The 20,832-nt window shown below is 43.6% G+C and overlaps 1 protein-coding gene across 1 annotated transcript in view; it reads left to right on the forward strand.

Moving 5' to 3' along the window:
• The window catches only part of CNST (consortin, connexin sorting protein), a 55,505-nt gene that overhangs the window by 18,938 nt on the left and 15,735 nt on the right, over positions 1-20,832 (forward strand). Inside the window, exon 2 of the mRNA XM_018557054.1 lies at positions 7,905-8,707. Coding sequence (XP_018412556.1) covers positions 7,905-8,707 — 803 coding nt within the window. The remainder of the gene's footprint in view (positions 1-7,904; positions 8,708-20,832) is intronic.

Here is a 20,832-nt window from a genome sequence, read left to right on the forward strand (position 1 = left end):
AATATAATTTCCAGTCCCGTCCGTCACCCACACACCCACATGTAAATTAAATACACAGCCCCCTCTCCTTACCTTATTGCAGGGAGGAGGCTGTGAGCCAAGATCATCAATCCCTGGTGATCTAGTGGCGATTAGTAAGGTCTGCTGCTGACCTTACTAATCAATCCTTTTGGCCAGCGTTCAGCGAAGACGCCGGACGAAAGGATCCGAGTGCTGGCACAGAAGCAGCTATGCGGCCTGCATCCAGTGGCCCGCGGGCCGGTACTTTGAGACCACTGCACTAAAGTTTCACTGTTTTACACTGTAAACACTATGGGTTTATTTATAAATAAATGTATTTAGTTGCTAACGAAATTCTGTGTTTACATTTTGCTGCTGGACGGCGGCTAGATTCCGCAGTGGGCGGCATAATGTAAACAATGGGGAGATATAGACAGCCTGCTATTGGCTATTTCAAATTGCAATAGACAATAGCAGGCTGGCTATTGTGCCTACTGAGCATAGGAGTGGACCTGAAACAGAACTTTCTCTATTTGTCCTAGAGCCACTGGGACTAGAAGTTGTTACCAGAGCAGGAATAGGGGGAACTTTCCAATGGAGGAAGTAGTTCTAGTGACAGCAGTGCAAGACAGCATTTCCCTCCCCTTGTTAGGACAGGAGTTCAAATATTTCCAACTGGACACAGATGTTTTTACCTTTCCCAGTGGGCGGGAAAAAGTCAGCCTGCTATTGGCTATTGCAATTTAAAAAAGACAATAGCAGGCTGGCTATTGAAACCCCACCCACCAAGCAGAGGAGTGGCTGTGAGAGAGAACGTTCTAGACCCAATGGCTCTAGGACAAATAGAGAGAGCAAATTTCTCTAGAGAAAGCAATAAAAATCAAACGGTTTCTAACCCTTCTTCACTGTATCCAAAAATCATGTGTTGACTTTAGACAATTCTCCTTTTGTGTCCCATGGAAAAAATTGCAACTTTGCTGGGTAGAATCTTGTGTCAGGCCGTTCCTTTCTAGATTTAGAATGAGAAGACATTGTACGCTGGGACAGAATCTTGTGTCAGGCCATTCCTTTTTAGATTTAGCATTCCTTTTTAGATTTAGCATGAGAAGACATTGTACGCTGAGACAGAATCTTGTGTCAGGCCATTCCTTTTTAGATTTAGCATGAGAAGACATTGTAACTTTTCTAATTATTTTGTTGAATGTTTCAGAGGAGACGTTATTTCCTTAGTTCGCTCAAAGCAAAAAGTGACCATTTACAGTTGTGCAATGACAGTGCTTGTAATTCATATTCCTCAATAGGATATATACCTACAATGTGTGGAGCAAATGCCTTTACAAGGCTAGATATTACCTTGTAAATGTGGTGGTGACATCATCACTGTTCTGTACATAATCTGAGCTGAGCTGTGTGAGAGGTTCAGAAGACCAAACCACTACAGGCACCTATAGATAGGAGGGGCAGATACAAGACCAGTCAAGCTGCACAAAGAGAGAGTGAGCAGCAACGACTGGAAGAAAGCTTCTTGTGCACAGACGCAAAGTTTCACTCTGGATTACAGCTCAGATCTGGAAAGAATACACGAAGGAACACACAGCACACCAAGATTCAAACAAGATTTACACATACATGCCTCTGTTTAGACAGTATTTGCTTAGCCTAGAGTTCAGTTTTAGATGGGGAAACCCCATGTAAAATACAAATGATAATATAGCATATATAATTGCTGCACAAGTCATTTTGTAATTTTATGTTATTAAAAAATGACCTTTCCATTTAACATTGCAGTTGCTGTAATTTGCTGAAAGTGAAAGAAAAAATCAATACGATATGGTGACCTGGTAGCGTTGTGTACACAAGGGATGACCAAACATCATACTACCACTTTAACCACATGCCCATTGTAAATAAACAGGCGGACGGCAACCTCTTCCCAGAGGTGGACGTACCTGTGCGTAATCTTCCTTTTTTTTTTTTCCTGCTTCCGTGTGCAGAATCCCACAGCAGGTACCAGCTGTTGCATACAAACGTTCAGGCGGCTCTACAGCTGTCCAATCGCTTGTATGACAACAAAGAGTGTGCGCTCCCCCCCTCCACTGCTGCTGCCGGTTATCTCCCTGCGGGCCCGAGACCGGCACAGCGGCTGTTACAATTAAAAACTCCCCCACTGCTGATCTCTCCTCCTCTCTCTCTTCGGCGGAAGTGATGTGTACTACATCACTTCCGCCTTTAGCTGTCGTTTCTCTGGCTGCTATAGCCAGAGAAGAAGCTGGTGAAGCAGATCTCTGCTTCATAAGCTTCTTTGGGGTTCCCTAGGTGATATTAGGGGTCTTAGAAACTTCTGATGTCTCCATAAAGAGGACCTGTTGCTGTATATTTGTTACCACATAGGGGGCTTGTTAGCCTCTTATGTGATAGCATTAAAGTTAAGTGTAAAAAAAAAGTTTTAAAAAAGAATTAGTTACGTATAAAAAAAAGCCCCCCCACCCCACATATAAACGTAAACACATGTCGAATGCGCCTACGTACGATTACGCCACACATGTTGCATATCAGTGTCAGTGTGAGAGCAATAATTGTAGGGTCATCACTCACTGATTGCACTAAACTGATGAGCAGTAAAAGCTTTTAAAGCATCGCCTATGGCAAATTTTAGGTATGGTAGTTTTTTGCGATTTCGTGGGTGCACACAATTTTAAAGCTTGACAGATTTGGTGTCTATTTACCCGACGTGACACCGTCTTTTTTATATTTTACCAAAAAATTATGTACTAATGTTTTATAACATAACGTAGGGAAAACTCTTCTTTTTTTTCCCCCTCAATTTTCTGAACTTTTTGTTATATAGTAAAAAAATTAAACCCCAGTGGTGATTAAATACCACCAAAAGAAAGCTCTATCTGTCCCCCAAAACTGGAACAAAATTCATTTCAGTACAGTGTTGCATGATGGAATAAATATCAGTCAAAGTATTGCAGCGCTAAATACTGAAAAGTGGCCTGGCCAGGAAGGGGGTTTAACACCCTGGTCAGTAAGTGGTTAAAGGCCAATCCCAGACCGAACTCTTTTGTTTTCATACAGTCAGGAAGGATTCAGAACTACTCAGGTTTTTATTGCTGTCTGTGCGTCCAGTTGGGCAATTTATTGTCACTTCCTGTTCTAAAGGCAGCAATAAAAACTTGACAGATGTCCATTGCAGATTATGTCTTCCTCCTTTTTTTTAATCTCTTATACGTCAACACTTCCCCACATACCCCCACCCCCCATTTTGACCAGATAGAAGCCCTCTAGATAGCTTGAAAGACAGAATGCTGATGGGTTGGCTCAGGGCAGTCACTCTACCCACTTTTTATGCTGCTGTTTATGGCTCGCTTCTCTCGCATGCTATCTATTTGCCATCGTGACCCCATACCCATCAGTAATGGAGACATATACACTGCCTGGCCACAAAAATATTTACACACTATTTTGTTGGACCAAGTTTAGCTTTGACCATGTTTAGCTTTGATTACGGCACACATCTGCCATTTCGATAAGCTCATGCAATGTCACAACATTTATTTCAGTCCAGAGTTGCATTCATTTTTCACCAAGATCTTGTAGTGATAATGGGAGAGTCAGACCACTATGTAAAGTCTTCTCCAGCACGTCACAAAGATTCTCAATGGGGATAAGGTCTGGACTCTGTGGTGGCCAATCTATGTGTAAAAATGTCTCATGCTCCCTAAACCACTCTTTCACAATTTGAGCCCGATGAATCCTGGCATTGCCATCTTGAAATATGCCTGTGCCATCAGGGGAAAAAAAAATCCATTGATGGAAAGACCTGGTCATTCAGTATATTCAGTTAGGCAGCTGACCTCATTTTTTGGGCACATAACGTTGCTGAACCTAAACCTGGCCACTGAGGCAACCCCAGATCCATAACACTCATCTAATGGAAAACTCTTATCTATTTGCTTAGCTAAATCCAGGATGTGACATTTTTTTGGCCAGGCAGTGCATGTGGCCTTGTACCAAATATCTTTCTTGCACAGCAACTTAATGTCCATAAAATAAATATGTGAATCTCTGTAATTTTACTAAATCTATTGAAAGTGGAACCATTGGAAGATGTTCTAACCTTTCCCTATTCTATCCAAAACTACACAACATAATTTGACTGGCGTTTCTCTTTACATATGAGATTACTTACATTTGATTCTGGTAGATATTTAGTGGTCTATTCACAAAAGGGTGAAGAGTTTGGAGAAGGTAGGAGAAGTGAACAATCTAGGACAACATAGCTGAACGGGAAAGTGAGATGAATTGGAGAATTTTTCCAAATCAGCTATTTTGGCCTAGATTGTTCCCTTCTCCTGCCTTCTCCAAACTCTTCACCCTTTTGTGAATAGACCCATTAGTAGCATGTCCTTTTGGAGAACCTGAAGTAAGCTCTTATCTACTTTTCACTAAAAACATCTTGAGACCTAAAAAAAAAGGGAATCTAACAAAATTGAACTATTGTTCTTTTGTTTATGTTTTGTGAGCCGTACTTACCACAGTTTTTATACTTCCTAAAACAGACATGGGTTATTACAATATCAAGTTTCCAGGGAATACTTAAAGTGCATTGTAATAGTCTTAAATAACTAATGTACAGAAGTGCACGGGCAATTCATTTAATAGCAGCAGAGACGCTTAGTCTTTTTAAAGAGTCATCTTTTTAGCTATTTCAGTTTTGCTGGAATAACAGCCAAGACCTCAGTGTTGTTTTGCTGGTTTATTGCCTTTATAATTGGGTGTTTACCTGGCCATAGATGTCAGGTGGCAGGTGTAGGTACTGGTACAATCTGTCAAACATTCAAATCTTTCCATGGACTTGAGTCATACAGCTTTTGTAGTGACCTCATGCCACCATCAAACACCTGTACTGGTTGGAAAAAAACTAACGTTACCAACCACTATCACCTGAAAACAGGCCAGTTATCTACTTAAAGGAGAACTATGAGGTTAAGACTTTTCCCCATAGTTCTCCTTAGGGAAACTGGAGGACACAAACTAGCATCCTCCCGTCACCCTAGGCTCAGTATACCGCGAGCTGTAGCTCGCGGTATACTGAGACGTCGCAGCTGAAGCGGATCCCAACAATTGTGCCGGGATCCGCCCAGCTGCATGACTGACAGCTGGCTCTGCCTATCTAAAGGCAGAGCCAGCTGTACCCTCCCCCGTCCGTTCGGCCAGTCAGCGCTGGTGGATCAGAGCGGGGAGGGGGGAATCCAGCCCCTCCCCTGTCACGGCAGAGAGCCGTGACAGGATCGAGAGGTGAGCGAACGCCGGTATGTGTTCGCTCACCTCCCGATCTACTGAGCCGACCTGTGACAGTCTCATTGTCACAGGTCGGCTAGAACTATGAGGTGAGTGAACAGCACTCACCTCATAGTTCTCCTTTTAATATGTTGCTGGCTTGTTGTACATACTGAACATGTTAAAATACCATAGGCAAGAGTAAATAGAGTAGAAAATACATTTCTACTGAGATGCATGCTGGATAGTGTAAACTAGTAGAAGACACGGCGATGGGGAATGCTGTAAAAAGCATGGTCTGCAATGACAAGTGTAGGTGAGCGTACTTAAAAATATAAGGTAATTGTTCATTGATCAGCAAGCATTTATTGTGACTATTGTTAAAGCAGAAACCTCTGACTTCTCGTTCTTGGGGGAGATAGAGATCAGTTTTTTTTATTTAATTTTTCTTAATTTCCTTAGCTAATCAATATTCTTTCCAGCAAGATTTGGTTAGTGTCAGAGGTGTCTGGCTGCTTCTCCTATACAACATATTCAGTAGATCTGATCAGGCGCATTTATTAAAGAACCATGTTTTCTTTCTTTTATCCGAAAAATGTATTTTCCCAAACACTAGACTGTGGTTGAATTGAATACCTATGGCCAGTCTTATGGGGTTTGTGTACTGCCAGAGCTGTTATATTGGGGAAACAATGTTTTACCAGCAGAAAATTCCATATGGGCCATTAGCATTAATGATGCTTTGCATTGGGTTCTGAACTGATTGATAAGTAGCCAGTTGACATCCAGTTCAGCTGTAATTGGAGATATTGGGATGTCGGCATCTAATAAGGTTTTGGAAGCTTTAATGCAAAGATCAAAGAGAGACAGGCTGCTATATTATGCTTTCTAGCTTATATCTGAGTAAGCTAGTTCTAACATTGACACAAACAATGCTTATCTTTAAGATACTGCGTCTTGTCATCAAGGGGCTAACCAGTGTGAGAACTGTTAGGAAAAAAAGCTGAGACGGGTTAACAGCTCCACGTTGTAGTCTGTGTCCCATTTGTGAAGATTTCCATTCACTTCCTGTCCAATAGCCACAACAGGAATTGAGAGGAAATCCCTCCAAAGAAAGCAAAGTCCCTGATAGTCAGCAGGGTTGCCAAAACTAGTGTCCCCATTGGAAGATTTCCCATCTATTCTTGTTCGGATGACAACCCAAAATTTGGGATTCTCCTTCACTGCCAGATGTCACTAATAGTTGTCACCAGGACAAATAGAGGGGGTAAATCTCATCAATGGCTAAACAGGGTAGTAAAACCTGACATGTATTCTGATCCCTCTCCACTGTATCCAAACTAAGTTTTGGCTTCAGTTTTGCTTAACATTTAATGTTTTTGTTCCCAGGCTTTAACTTTCTGGTTCACTTAAGCACACCTTGATAAAATGCCTGTTCAATGGAACCTTTTTGTATTAAATCTTTCTTTTCCTAAGAAGCTCTTTTCTATTTGACATTTATTAAATAAGTATCACAGAATTGTAAATGCCTTACTCGCACACACAGCTGATTTTCTCAGCATCAGTGAACATACACCTTCTCTTTCTGTGCTTCATATCCTAATAGATTGTAAGTTCTTGTGCCCTCTTACTTTGTTCCTGTATTTTGATGACTCTGTTTATCTATTTATTGTTCCTAGTGCTCCTAGTTATAAAATAACATTATAGTTCTGTATAGATGCATTAGAACAGATACATTGTCAGACTCTTACTAGAACTATTAAGCACTGAAAGCATATTTGTAGTGCGTCAAAAGCATTCTGTATAGAGGAACCTACTTTTTATAGCTGTGTTAAACACTGTAAGGGGAATTCATCAAAACTGGAGCAGATTGGTTGCCACTTGCCATACACATCAGCAGCCACCTTTTTATTTTTAAATCTTAACTGAACACACTGAAAAGAGAAGCTGATGGGTTGCCATAGGCAACTGCTCCAGTTTTAATGAATCCCCCACCCCCCCCCACAAATCAGGTTTAAAAGAATAAAATATATGTGAAGGAAAAGGGCAGAAGATGAAAATGTGCTAGCAGTAATAGTTTCTGTCGTGTTATGCATTCAGAGCTCTGTGTTAAGCAGTAGAATAAAGCAGATTTATTGTATATTTTCCATTTAATGTGACCTTTGCTCTGGTTCTCCTCTGCATCATTTGTCAGTATTGATTTCCAATAGGCTGTACGTGTAATGAGGAAGCGGCTTTGACGAAAGCAGGGCAGCACTGTTCAAGTGTATAAGCATAGTTGTTACACAGATACTGGGCAGGATGGCACATTGCTGCTTTTCTTACGCTGCTGTTCATCCTGTTGTGTCACCGCTAATTGTACATTACCTTACACATCTGCATGAAAACACGTGCCAGGATGGGAGGAGAAAGAGCCAAGTCATTAAATATTAATGTTCTGATATTCTAAATTTAGCCGTAGTCTAGTCATGGCTAGCCCGGGATACAATGTGTCCGAAACAATGAGGTGGTGTAATCAAGTCACAGTTTATAGAGCTGTCCTTCTTTTTTTTTTATCGGCACAGCCAGTCTGTTTCTTATTTTTAACCAACTTAAACCCTTTTCCTGTTAATGTTTAGGCAGTGAAAGTGAACCTGGCAGCAAGACAGCAACAGACAGGAAGCCTGGCGTGGCAGTTATGAACTTACCGTCCGATGTCAGCACTGCAAGCTTGATAAACAGAGGAGCTGACGACCAAGCTTTGCACAGTCAGAGCCACACAGAGGAGAAGCATCTGTCCATCTCTGGAGCAACCTTGGAGATTCACACTCAGCCTACGGGGACAGAAGGCAGGGCTAATCCTGACAGCAGCTTCTCTTCTGGGGATGCTGGGAAGAATAACAACCTCCTGCAACCAGAAGCAACAACGAACAGCAGCAATGTGTCAGAAATAGAAACATTCTCCAAGGAGGGAGTAGAAGAACAAGCTGGGAGCCCAATGGTAGACAAATTAATTTCAGCAGCCACAGTTCACTCAGCTTGTGTTTCATCAAAGCAGGATGACATTACTGGAGGGAGCAGTTCTTTAGAGTTCAGTAGTCCTAGCACAGAAGACACTGCCACTGGAGATGGAATAACTGTTGAAAAAAGGGTTATTAATGCGGACAGCGAAACAGGTGAACTAGGACAACCTTCTGAGATTGGTGCTGATCAGATATGCTCAAGAGAGGGTCCGAGCAGGGCTCAGCATCAAGCGGCAGTTGAATTCATTGCAAGTCTCTTAAACGGGGACCTGAAAGACAGTGAGAGTTTCCTGGCTCATTTGGAGTTCCAGGAAGACACGTTTTCTGAAGAAGAAATGTCACCAAGCCCAGGAGAGTCTGTCTTGGGGGAGAGTTTCCTTTCATTGGATGAATTGGCAAAGAAGATAGAGGTAGAAGAGGTAAGTGCTATGTTCATGCTTACAAATCAGATTTCACATTAGATTTATTTTAATTTTGTGTTGTTTTTAGGTAGTTTGTGTTACATTTTTACTGTAGTTTGCAGTATTTTCGCATTAGAGAACACCTATGGATGTGGGTATACTTAGTTTTTTTTCTTAAAGTGTATTTCCACTGTTGCAGCCAAATTGGAATAACATCTATTTTATATTTGTTACATGGTCCCAATCACATAGCGTAACTTTAAACATACACTAAACTCAAGAGTTAAACCTTTAAAATGCAATCAAGTACCTTAACTAATAACAAAAATGTATCTTATGTGTTTATCACTCAGCTGTAGATCCTCAGATCATCTCTGAATTGGTGCTGACACTGTCCTTCCTTCTGGAGGGTGGCTAACTTTTGTTCCACATGGTCCCTGTGTGTTTTATAAAGTAGCCTTCGCTCCAAGCTTGCTCCTGTGATAGACTATAATCTCATGCTTAGTTTACTCATTTGCATTGAAATGAGTCTATCATGGGAGCGAGCTTGGAGCGAAGGCTACTTTAGAACACACACAGGGACCATGGTGAACAAAAGTAGACACCATCCTGAAGGAAGGGCAGTGTCAGCATGAATTCAGAGATGATTTTAGGATCTACAGCCGAGTGATACACAAATAAGATACATTTTTATTATTAGGGTACTAGAAAGCATTTTTTAGATTAACTCCTGAGTTTAGTGTCACTTTAAACTATATTTAAAAATAGTTTCTTGCTATTGTCTTTTTCTAAAAACTACAAAAGTGAACATTTTCCTTTCTCTTTAGTTTCAAGGAAGGGCTGGGGAGTTAATATTTTTTCCACAATTAACCCTGTCTGTAATGTGTTGGTAGAGGTCGCGGCCTCGACCGGGCCCTGGAGTTCCTTCATGGACTCATGCATCTCAGAGCTCACTGCAGGGAAGCGATCGGGAAGTGACCGTATCGGCGGCATTTGTTTCTGCTCACTTCCCGATCGATAGAGCCGACCTGTGTCAGCTTCTTTGTCACAGGTCGGCGCTAACTACGAGGATGAGTGGAAATCACTCACCTCAGTTTTCCTTAAAATATGTTTGTAATGTATATGATGTCAAGTAGTTTGAGGCTAGGTTCAGACCTAGGCGTTGGCAGTTTTTGTGCGATTTTTGCACGCTTTAGCATCTAAAAACACGCATCAACCCCTGCACAGAGATGCAAAACCATGCAGGATCCGCCGCAAAAAAAACTCCTGCATCTTTTTTCACAACGGGCGACACAACACTAAGGTGGGAGCAGTTGCCATTAAAGGAGAACTATGGGGTTAAGGCTTTTCCGCATAGTTCTCCTTAGGGTAACGGGAGGACACAAATTAGCGTCCTCCCGTCACCCTAGGCTCAGTATACCGCGAGCTGCTGCTCGCGGTATACTGAGACGTCGCAGCTGAAGGGGATCCCGACAATTATGTCTGGATCCGCCCAGCTGCGTATGCATGGCAATATGTGTTTTGCACGTTTTCACACGCATGGATCCGTGTGAAACCGCTCAGGTGTGAACTCAACCTCATAGTTTGAGCTGACGTGTGAAACTGTCACAGGTCGGCTCAATAGATCGGGAAGTGAGTGAACACATACCGTCGCTCGCTCACTTCTAGATCATGTCCCTGCAGAGAGCCGTGACTGCCACTCACGGCTCCCTGCAGTGATTCTCCCCCCTCCCCTGTCCGATCCTCCAGAGCTGACTGGCGGAACGGACGGGGTGGGGGCGGGTACAGCTGGCTCTGCCTCTAGATAGGCAGAGCCAGCTGTCAATCACGCAGCTGGGTGGATCTCGACAGTAATGTCGGGATCCGTCCCAGTGGTCTTAATATACCGCGAGCTGTAGCTTTGGGTCAGCTTTGAGCTTTGGGTCATGGGAGAACGCTAGTTTGTGTCCTCCCGTGACCCTCGGGAGAACTATGGGGAAAAACACTTCCCCTATAGTTCTCCTTTAAGGTGTAACAGGATATAAGATTATATAACAGGGAGACATTTGTTATTGTCTTTCAGCTCTCCCTTCAGACTTTTACTAAAGTTCATGATGCCGCTCACCAAGGCAGCCAGATTTACTGAGAACCACATAATCAAGGAGGGTTTCTACTCTTGGGTAGTGGCCCAACAATGTAGGAAGATGCAGCTTCAACTCTATATAGGCACACCGGTAAAGATAAACACAAAAGAAAATATCACAAACGGCATTGAGTATTAGGGGTCAGCAGCAGTTATAAAAATACAGAAATCAAACAAGTCTTATTTATCAAAGCTTCTGAGAAGGATTTCCCTTGTTTCATCGTTTGATTATTATAATCAGTGTATTTTATGGTATATGCTTTTGTAGCATCTTGAACTGGTGGCACAGGTGCCGTATTTCTTGAGAATCTGTTGGGGTTTTTTTATTTATTTATTTGGTACCATGTAAACAATGTAGGAGGACTCCGAGAAGGAAAAGGCACATTCTGTGGGATGTGAAAACTTTCACCTGTTAATGGTCATGTGGATTAGATAGACCCACAAAAAAAAAAAAAAAAATTTGGGGGGGAATGAAGTATAACAGTGTTAAAATCCTTTTCAGGTTTTTATTAGTGTCTGTGTCCTGCTAGAGAGATAACCGTTGTCACCAGGACTACAAGTGATGAGAAATTTTCCTCCAATAGGGCTCTTACTCTGTTGACAACTGTCTCAGTTGTCAACAGAGTAAGAGCCCAATCGGTTCCTGTTCTGTCTACAGGGCGGAATAGAAGGGAAATCTCTGGAATGGGTCACTGATAGCAAAAATAACTTCTTAGGTTTTATCCATTTTCATCCCAAATCAAAAAGGCAGCCTCATTAGTTCCTGCGGTGAGCAATTAGGGATCTATCGGTGGCAACACCGGGCATTTTGACTAGGACTGTACTTGTTAAAATGCCCCGATACCTAAAAGCCGATGCCGGCTCTTTAAATTTTTAAATGACTTTAGCTGCCCTCGCGGGGACCTCGTGGTGGCTGTTTACAGCACTAGTCCGTTCACACATTTCCTGCTACTCCTTCCCGCCACCCGCATCCAGCCATGGAGAGACCCACATCCGCCCGCACAGCACTGAGGAGACCCGTCGCATCCTCTCGCACAACCATGGGGATCCCCCACTGCACCTGCCCCAACAGCCATGGTGAGACCCGCTGCCCGCACACCCCTGCGGAGGCCCGCATGCACACAACCACCTGAGAAGCCGCATAGCCCTGGTGAGTAACACGAAGTATGTAGATTAATATTATTCTGCATTGCTGTATATTGTTTTGCTTGGAATTGTAGTCCTCTGTTGCTGGTGGCATTCTGCATTGCTATATAATGTATTGCTGGGATTTGCAGTTCTCTATAGCTGGTGGTATTCTTCATTGCTATATAATTTTATTGCTGGAATTTGTAGTCCCTCTACTGCTTAGTCAGTGGCAGAACTACCAGGGGCACAGCGTTTGCAGCTGTGACCATGCCCTCGCACTCGACCTAAAATCATTAGTCTGTATTGTTTTGGAAAAATAGTCACTGAAAAAAGGTATCGGTAATTGGTATCAGCGAGTACACAATGAGGATAGTTAGAACGTGGACCAAGGGGCCCCATCCTGCCATTGGGATGTCACTGTCTGGCCTGCGGTCCGGATACAGACTGATCGCCGACCTACACTTGGTTACGACTGGCTTACAGTGCATGAGCACTGCTGGCGTACTAGAAACGAATGACGTCAGGTGCCCACCTCCCCTGCAGTCATTGTTTGCTAGGACCTCTGGTGTCCTAGCAACTAGTGACATTGGGTGTCCTCATCCTTTGCAGTCATTTGTTGCTAGGACCGCCGGGTGGTCCTAGCAACTGATGTTAAATATGTTCCCCAGTGGGTTTGCAGGCTTTGGTACTGATGATTTGTTTTTGGACTGTTTGTGTTTTCATATCTGAATTATTTAGCCCCAAAAATGAACCCTTAGAGTTTAAATACAATTTAATAAATAAAACAACGCTACCAATGAGCTACTCTAATTTGCTCCCTTTTGGTCTTTCGTTATATCTGTTTTTTTACAGAGTTACTTTAATACATAAAGAACTATACCAGGATAAGCATAAGATGTACTCACAGAAACCGTTTTGTATTGAATTATCATTTACCGTCCTTGTTTAGCCTCTGGCCTTTGGAACAATGCCAGCGTACTCACTCAGCATATACATAGCTACTTAATGAGAGTTTGAAGAATCTTTTTGCTAATGGGATATTATACAGAGAAGAAAATCTTATTGAGGAAATGTAATGTCTAAGCTCATCTTTCTCTTAAAGCTGAACTCTGGGGAATACAAAACTTAACACTTGCAGTATGCCTGGAGGTGCTTGTTTTGCCTAGGGGATGATGAATAAGGTGATGTACTTACCTTATCCCTCGCATGTTCTGCAGGCGGTGCTGTTCGAGGCTGTGGAGTTCAGCTTTAAAAGGGATGTATTGGGATTTTTTTTTTAATCAGCTTTTCCCAGCTCCTCCTACGTTATAGAAATATAGGGGTGAGGTGTTCTGTAGTCCTAACACATTTCCTGTCCTAGAGTGACAATGCCACTTTTTTTCCATAGAAGCATTACAGTGAGTGTTGTCACCCTAAGACTAGGTTCACACCTGCACAACATCCGGGACGCGCGCTCCTGTACAATGCAGGCAGCGATTGCCGTGCGCCCCCATTGATTTCAATGGGGTGACATGCGCACGGCAATCACAGAAAAAAGATAAAAGTACCCGTATTTGCCGGCATATAAGACGACTCGGCGTATAAGATGACCCCCTACTTTTTGTGCTAAAAACCCCCGATTTTTGGGGGATGTTTTAAGGTTTCAAAACCCGTCTTATACGCCGGCAAATACGGTACCTTTTTTTGTGATACAGGACGAGCGGCTGTTTTAGTTCAGAAGCACAAGCGGAATCGCGGCGGGAAACTGCGGGACTGGGGTGCCATTAGAAAATAATGTTGCCTACAGCGCGATCGGTTCACACCTTGGCAACTGCTGACGGTGCGGAATCATGCACAATTGCCTCGCGGTGAGGTGTCGGTTATCTCAAACACTATTAAAACAATTGCAAACCCCATTTCAATGCATGTGTACACTGTAGAAGTGATTGAGTGCAAGGAATCTCAGGATCTCAAAGAAATGGGTATGGGGTAGGGATGCACCGATACCGATAGAAGCATCGGTATCGGCCGCGATACCGAGTATTTGCATGAGTACAGAGGGGAAAGAAGACGAATCTTAGTGTGCAGTGGAGAGGATGATGGTCCTCAGAGAAGGGATATCTTCTGATGTATTTACAGCATCAATACGGTCATTACTGGTGCTGTAAATGTGAGCAGCTTTCTTTGGGGACTCAGCACTTGTGCTTGCAGGTTAAGCAGCCAGATAAGTGAGCCACTGGCACTGTGCCACTTTGTGTTTAAAGGAACCTGTCAGAAAATATGGAGAAATATGCTTTGGGGCTGATGACTTTTCCCTTCCTTCACTTGGTGGTGAGTTGCTGATCTGAAACAAGCTTCTGCATATATGATGTCAGGGCATCTACTACTATGCACATGCTTATTCCAGGCCAGTGATTTGCAACATAACAAGCAAGTCAGCAGTGGAAGATCCTTCTATATCTATCCTGATAGGTTCCCTTTTCAAGGATAAGTACAGGGCCGGACAAATGCCAGTTGCCATGGTGGCAAAAAATGTTCTATGAGTCTCCTGGGATATGGGATACAGAGTGGTCTTGAGGTTTTACTTTCACTACCATGGTATTTGAAACAACTGTGTACAGATATACAATCTTTCTTGGGGCACAGTAGGGTTGCCGCCTTTTCTTCAAGTGAAACCTGCACACTCTAGCACCAAGCACGGCATTTTTTGTTTTGTTTTTTTAGAATATAGAGGTGAGAGCAAGGACAGGCAGTCAGGAGACCGGCTCTCGCTATGGCTGTGCAGGGTGGGCTGTGCGGGGGTCCAGAGGCGGTAATGTGCGGGCCGGTGCCTATTTACACAGAAAATGATGCGGCTGCCTGAGATCTGCGCTTGCTGTGGACCTCGGGAGCCGCATCTCTGGAAAAAAGTTTTAAGTGCCGGCATCGGCACTTAGTGTCCTGTGTCAGCTGGCCTGACACCCAGACACAAGACTCCAAAAACTGGAATGTCCAGGGGAATCCTAGATGGGTGGCAACCCTACTGTGTAATGAGCTGGGAGGTCCAGGACCTGACTGCACTATCTGGCTGGAGTGCCTGGATCACAAGACTGCCTGAACAGAGTCAAACATGAAAGCTGCTGGCAGTTATGCACAATCCAGTGACCACTGGTGTGCCAGGAAGGGAATTAAACTCCCATATAAGGCAAAGCCAGTACTGGTCACAGGGGAGTCTGAGTCAGGGTAGCCCATGGCCTTCCCTTATATGAGAAGCCTATCCTGGGGAGACGGGATGAAAATTGGGGTCCCCATATGGAGTCACTACACCCTCACCTGTCTCCTTGGCAGTGCCTTCGGGAGTGAAGAGAGGCATCGGTACTTAGTGTCTTGTGTCCAGGTATCAGTTGGCCTGACACCCGGACACAACTTCAAAACCAGACTGGGTGAATCCCAGACGTGTGGCAATCCTAGGGCACAGGTGTATATCATTTTTTTGCATCCTTTTGATATGTGTGCACCGGAGCATGGTCCGTGGCAGTCTGCAATACGGGTTTATTTATCTCTACGCACTTCGATAAAATACGATTGGGGAAGTACTAATCGCAAAGGGCTACCGCCTGTGGTTTGCGGCCTTCTAATGTTTTCCGCTGGCTACTAGATCTCTTGCCCCTGTCATTCCAGTTCTGAGATTTACACAGCCACATTTGCAGGTCTGGGAGTCCTCCCCCAGCCTTTGACTGTACAGTGAAAGAAAAAGCAGCAGACTCTGTCACTTTCTACTTCTATGCTCCTTGCACTGCAGCACAACTGATTTGCTACTTTTGCTGCTCCCCCTCTAAGCTTTGCTGTATTTGGAATGCAAAAAACTGATGCCATGTCAAATTCAGGTAGTTGCAGTGCTTGCATTTAAACATAATATAATTGTAATGGTTTATGACCAAATATTGATCTGCAATAATTTGTTTGTGTCTTATATCTGCCTAGAGTTTAGCTTTTAAAAACATCTCTCCAAGATTATCCCTGCTACAAGTACAGAACAACACTGGTTGATCCTTCTCCTGATAACAGAACCTTTGCTGTCCTGATACGCCATGCAGTGTTGCATTCATTGATTTCTTTCCCAGCAAAACAGTGCTGCTGCCTTGACTACCAAGAGTCGGCCCAAACAATAATTATAGGGAGAGGGCTTATTGAAGATTCGGGGTGCAACTATTTTTGCTCAGTACCTCATATTGGTTAGGCAAGTGTTAGTCCCTTTCACACTATGTGCAGTGACCGAGGTTTTTCCCAACCGGACCAACACCAGTCACTGCTAAGCCACATAGAGAACAATTGCTTTCTACATTGAATGGCCAGATTATTATGACCACCTGACGTTTGTAGGCAAATTAGCTATAATTTTGCGCTGAAGTTGCTAGAGGGCCAGACCATTATAAATAGGGAAGCAGGTTGGTTACCACGACAGTAGAAGTGATTTTTTTCTGAAGATACTGGGAAACAACGCGATTTAACAGCCTTTGAACGTGGCATGATTGTTGGTGCGAGCCATGGAGCGAGTATCAGCAAAACAGCAGAATTCGTTAAATGTTCAAGAGCAGCTGTTGTTAAAGTGTTTAAAGACTGGACTGTCAGCTGAAAATCTGGGTCTGAACGTGCGAATTGTGGCCGCCAGCGACTAGTCAATGTTAGGGCAGAACGGAGAGTGGCAAGACTGGTACAAGACAACAGAAGGGCAACAGTGCAGTGTCAGATTCCTCGCATCACCTTTCAACATCTCGTGGAGTCACGAGGCGGCCCAACTGAGTCATCTCGTGGCCCAACCGTACAACCTGCCCATGCTCATAATAATCTGGCCACTCGGGGTATGTGTCCCATTCACACCACAACGAGGATGTGATGTGTGGTGCAGCGGGGTCACTGGGGGTCACCACACTGCAATGTCAAGCTCAGCTGTACGGAGACGTGAATGGAGTCGACGTGAAATAAAGTTAAAAAACCGCTACCACCTAGCAGTCACTAGACACAGTGTGCACCCAAGGGGCAACATTCATACCTGTACAGATGTGCAGGTTCGGGTCTGTGTGTAGCCATGTGCAACTGCGTCCTGTCATTGAGTTAAACAGGCGGCTACACTTACTTAGCTGTCCCTCGTGGGCGCAGGGTTCTGCATGGAGGTGCATGCTGTATGACTGCATGTCCATGTGAATGAGGCCTAAAAACTATGCCAGGCAGGGACCTTCTGTTTTCTTCTGGATAATTATGTATAGCTTGAAAACTTGAATTCCCTCCTACCAGCTCTGACTAAGTGAACTGTGCGTGAATTCTGGTGATTATGTTGCAGTTAAACTTTATCATCCAGTTTGCATGTCTAAAAAGACGAAACATAAGCAAAAAGGGCACCTGTTTAGCTTCGTATCTCTATGACTGTCTGATGTGTTGAGAGGCATGTGAGGGAAACAGAAAACCATACGAGGTCTGAACATGGTGACCTAGGAATCTGCTTATGTTGGATGTCATTCTGAGCATTAACACGGTCACAATAGGATGTTTGCTATTAACCCTTTTGTGATTTTAATACTTCGACTGCTGAGACCAGAAAGGTAAATATAGATATGTTGCTAGTGGAAACTTTAATCAGGCCATATATAAAAGCTGGGAGGTAAGATGTGTGTTATATTGCATGACGATCCGCTTTCAAGCTATTTTTCTAACGCAGATATAAGGTGGACCTAACTCCTATTTCTCATATATCATCTTGGGCTGGATTCACAACAGATGCGTTGGGGCTGCGCTGGCTCCTTTTTCTAATGCAGGCCCAACACAATTTGCCATGTTTCAAATGGTCTCAATTCACACCACCGTGTAGCATGCAGTACTTTTTTTCAGCGCAGCCAGGTGCAACGTGGCACAACATCGCACCGCGCTTTGCTCCTAGAACGTAATGAAATGTGAATTGTGACATTTCAATAAAGTTCTTACAAATAAGAAAAAATAAACCATGCGAGAATCGGCGCATCAGCATTGTCTCCGGCAACGCACATGAGCATCCATGCATTGATGCACAGCTGCTGGTGTTAAATGGCCCTAAAGTATAGTGGGCTTGCAGAAGAATCTGGTTAACAGCAAAGAATCGGTGATGGAACAACAAGTCTTTTGAATTAGACAAGGCTGTAAGGAGCAGCTGAGTGCTCTCTGTGTGAGTTGCAGCACGCAACCAGATTGCTAGTGTGACCTGGCCCTAAGGGAAAATGTATAGCTTCAATTGCCTCTAATTCTGAGTCTCATGGAAAATGAGTGCCTCGACAATTATGACTCTACATAATCATTTCTGTAATAGGACGTTCATTCTCCTCACTGAGAATAGAAGAGGTACCGTGAAGCCACTGATCCAATCTAAAATCACCTCTGCCACATTTTGAAAAATGACTTCACTGGCTATTGGACATGACCAGTGCAATGTGCCCACTACTATGCCCTTGAAGAAAGTATTTCTATATCTGTTTCTATATTTTTTTTTATTCCATTTACCAAAAACAACGGTTTTATACAAGGCTAAATTATCGTGGACACTTTAAGCACGTGTAGTTTATTTGGGGCATTCGTGCTACTGATGACTTTTATTAAATAACTTCCTACCACTATGCATACAATTGCATGATGGTGTAGGTGGCCTTTTTATGCATGGTTATTTTTACTATGTGCAGTCTAGGTCGGCATAGGAGTCTTCGTATCTGGAAAGTTGTGTATCACTGTTCTAGACTAATTCTTCATGCTTGCTGGGTCAGCTGCCATTTGAAGTAGGCTTGTTCAGTGCTTCAGAGAGCAGCATGTTGAAAGTACAAAAGTTATGGCTGGAGAATGGATTTTAATTGTTTTTTTTGAAGTTTCCTCCTGCCAGGAGAACAGTCTACAGAAAGTCCCTCTAAATTCTGGGATGTGCCGCTATGTCTGAGGCCACACAGGCGTTAATAATATTCCCCAGCACAGGATGTACTCATCAGTAAGAAGAACCTTTCTAAAGCTGGCCATACACCTTACAACCATCGTATGACTTTTGTTGTGCGATGGTTGTAAGGTGATTAAAATTTCGTACAACCTGCCCATCTTGGACTCCTTGCGATCATCGCAAGCCCTCCACGCTGAGGGGAGGGCTTGCCGATGATTGCAAAGCTGAGTGGGCAGTGTGCGCTTGCCCATGCAGCTTTCGTCTTCCAAGCACGCTACCAACCTGCTGAAAATCGTACGATTTTCGGCAGGTTTTCCAGCGATCACCCGTGATTATCGTACGATAATTGGCAGGTGTATGGGCACCTTTAACCTTCCTTAAAACGGAGGTCTTCATTGCATACATTTGCAGTAGTCTGTAGAAGCTGGGTGACCATGTCAAGCCATCTTACAGTCCTCCTCTAATTAATGAGATCGCCAACAATGGGATATATAATGCAGTAAATGAATTGAGAACATTACCTGGGAGTTATTTCAGTAGTGTCCATGTTACATAAAAAGATCTAAGCAAAATTATCTAAAAACCTTTCATGTGCATGCACCTGTGGAAACTAGAAGCAAGCTAGACAGGCCCTCTTTGAGGACTTCTGAAGCATGTGCTGTTGAAGTTATTGATGCTTCTGCACATGTTGAATACCCTCCCTGTTGTGTCCCACCAATGTTGTAAGCTTTAAATTGGTTCAGAATCTGTCATTTTTCAGTTTGCACTTGTTGAATGTACATGAACTTTTTAATTTGTATCTCTAGGCTAAACTTAGAAGTATAGAAATGCTGCTAGAATAGTTTTTTCACTAACTAGAAGCTTAAATGGGTTGGAGGGGTGAGTGTTGGCTACATTTCCAGGAGTAGTAGGAAACCCCTTCAATGGGTAAGTTCCTCTGTATCAGTAAAGCTTATCACATCCCATAAACTAGAATGAAAAAAACAATCTTCCTAAGCATAATGCGAGGGCAGGGCAAGGTATACGATGCCCTTCTTTCCCATTTGAATGCAACACACATCCTAAGCCAAGGTCTGGTATGGTCATTAAGAATCTTAAGGTGCCCATACACTGTGCGATTATCGCACAATAATCGCGGGAAATCCCGCGATCATACGATAATCGCAAAGTGTATGGAAGGCGTGCAACCGTTTTTACTGTACGGTCGCACGTCTTTTGTCTAAGGAGCATGCTAGAAAACCAGCCGAGAATCGTACGATTTTCGGCTGGTTTTTAGCATGAACACTGCCACTGCCCGTTCAGCATTGCGGTCATCGCAAGCCCGCCCCTCAGGGGGGCGGGCTTGCGATGATCACAAGTACGATATGCCTCTCCAAGATAGGCAGATCGTACGTTTTTTTAAATTACTTTACAACCATCGCAAGACTAATGTCTTGCGATGGTTGTAAAGTGTATGGCCACCTTTTAGTCCTTGTCTTCACCTTTTTGTGCATGCGCCAGACAGACCCCCATTATTAAGAGAACTATGTCCCAACCTTTTTTTTGCTATAGTTCTCTTTAGGGTCACAGGAGGAAATATACTAATGTCCTCCTGTGACCAAAACTCAGCATATAGTGGGCTATTGGCCGCTATATGCTGACTGCGCAGAACCACGATCCACTTGGGACGGATCATGACAATATTGTTGGATCCATACCGCTACCTGATTGACAGCTGGCTCTGCCTCTCTGAGCCCGCCCCCTCCCCTGTCCGTTTTCTCCAATCAGTGTTGGAGGCACCAAGAGGGGAATCCCTGCGGGGAGTGGTGCTGTCAGAGGTGACTCTGCTGGGAGGAGATTGGGAACTGAGCGATCGCCGGTATGTGATCGCTCAGTTCTTGATCAATACAGCCGATGTGTGACAGCTATAGTGTAACACACCGGCTCTTATTATGGGGATGAGTGTATTCAGCTATAGTTCCTTTTGCTAAAGCCTTATTATACACAGTC

Source organism: Nanorana parkeri, unplaced genomic scaffold (genome assembly GCF_000935625.1).
Source record: "Nanorana parkeri isolate BGI_ZX_2015 unplaced genomic scaffold, ASM93562v1 scaffold264, whole genome shotgun sequence".
NCBI lineage: Eukaryota > Metazoa > Chordata > Amphibia > Anura > Dicroglossidae > Nanorana > Nanorana parkeri.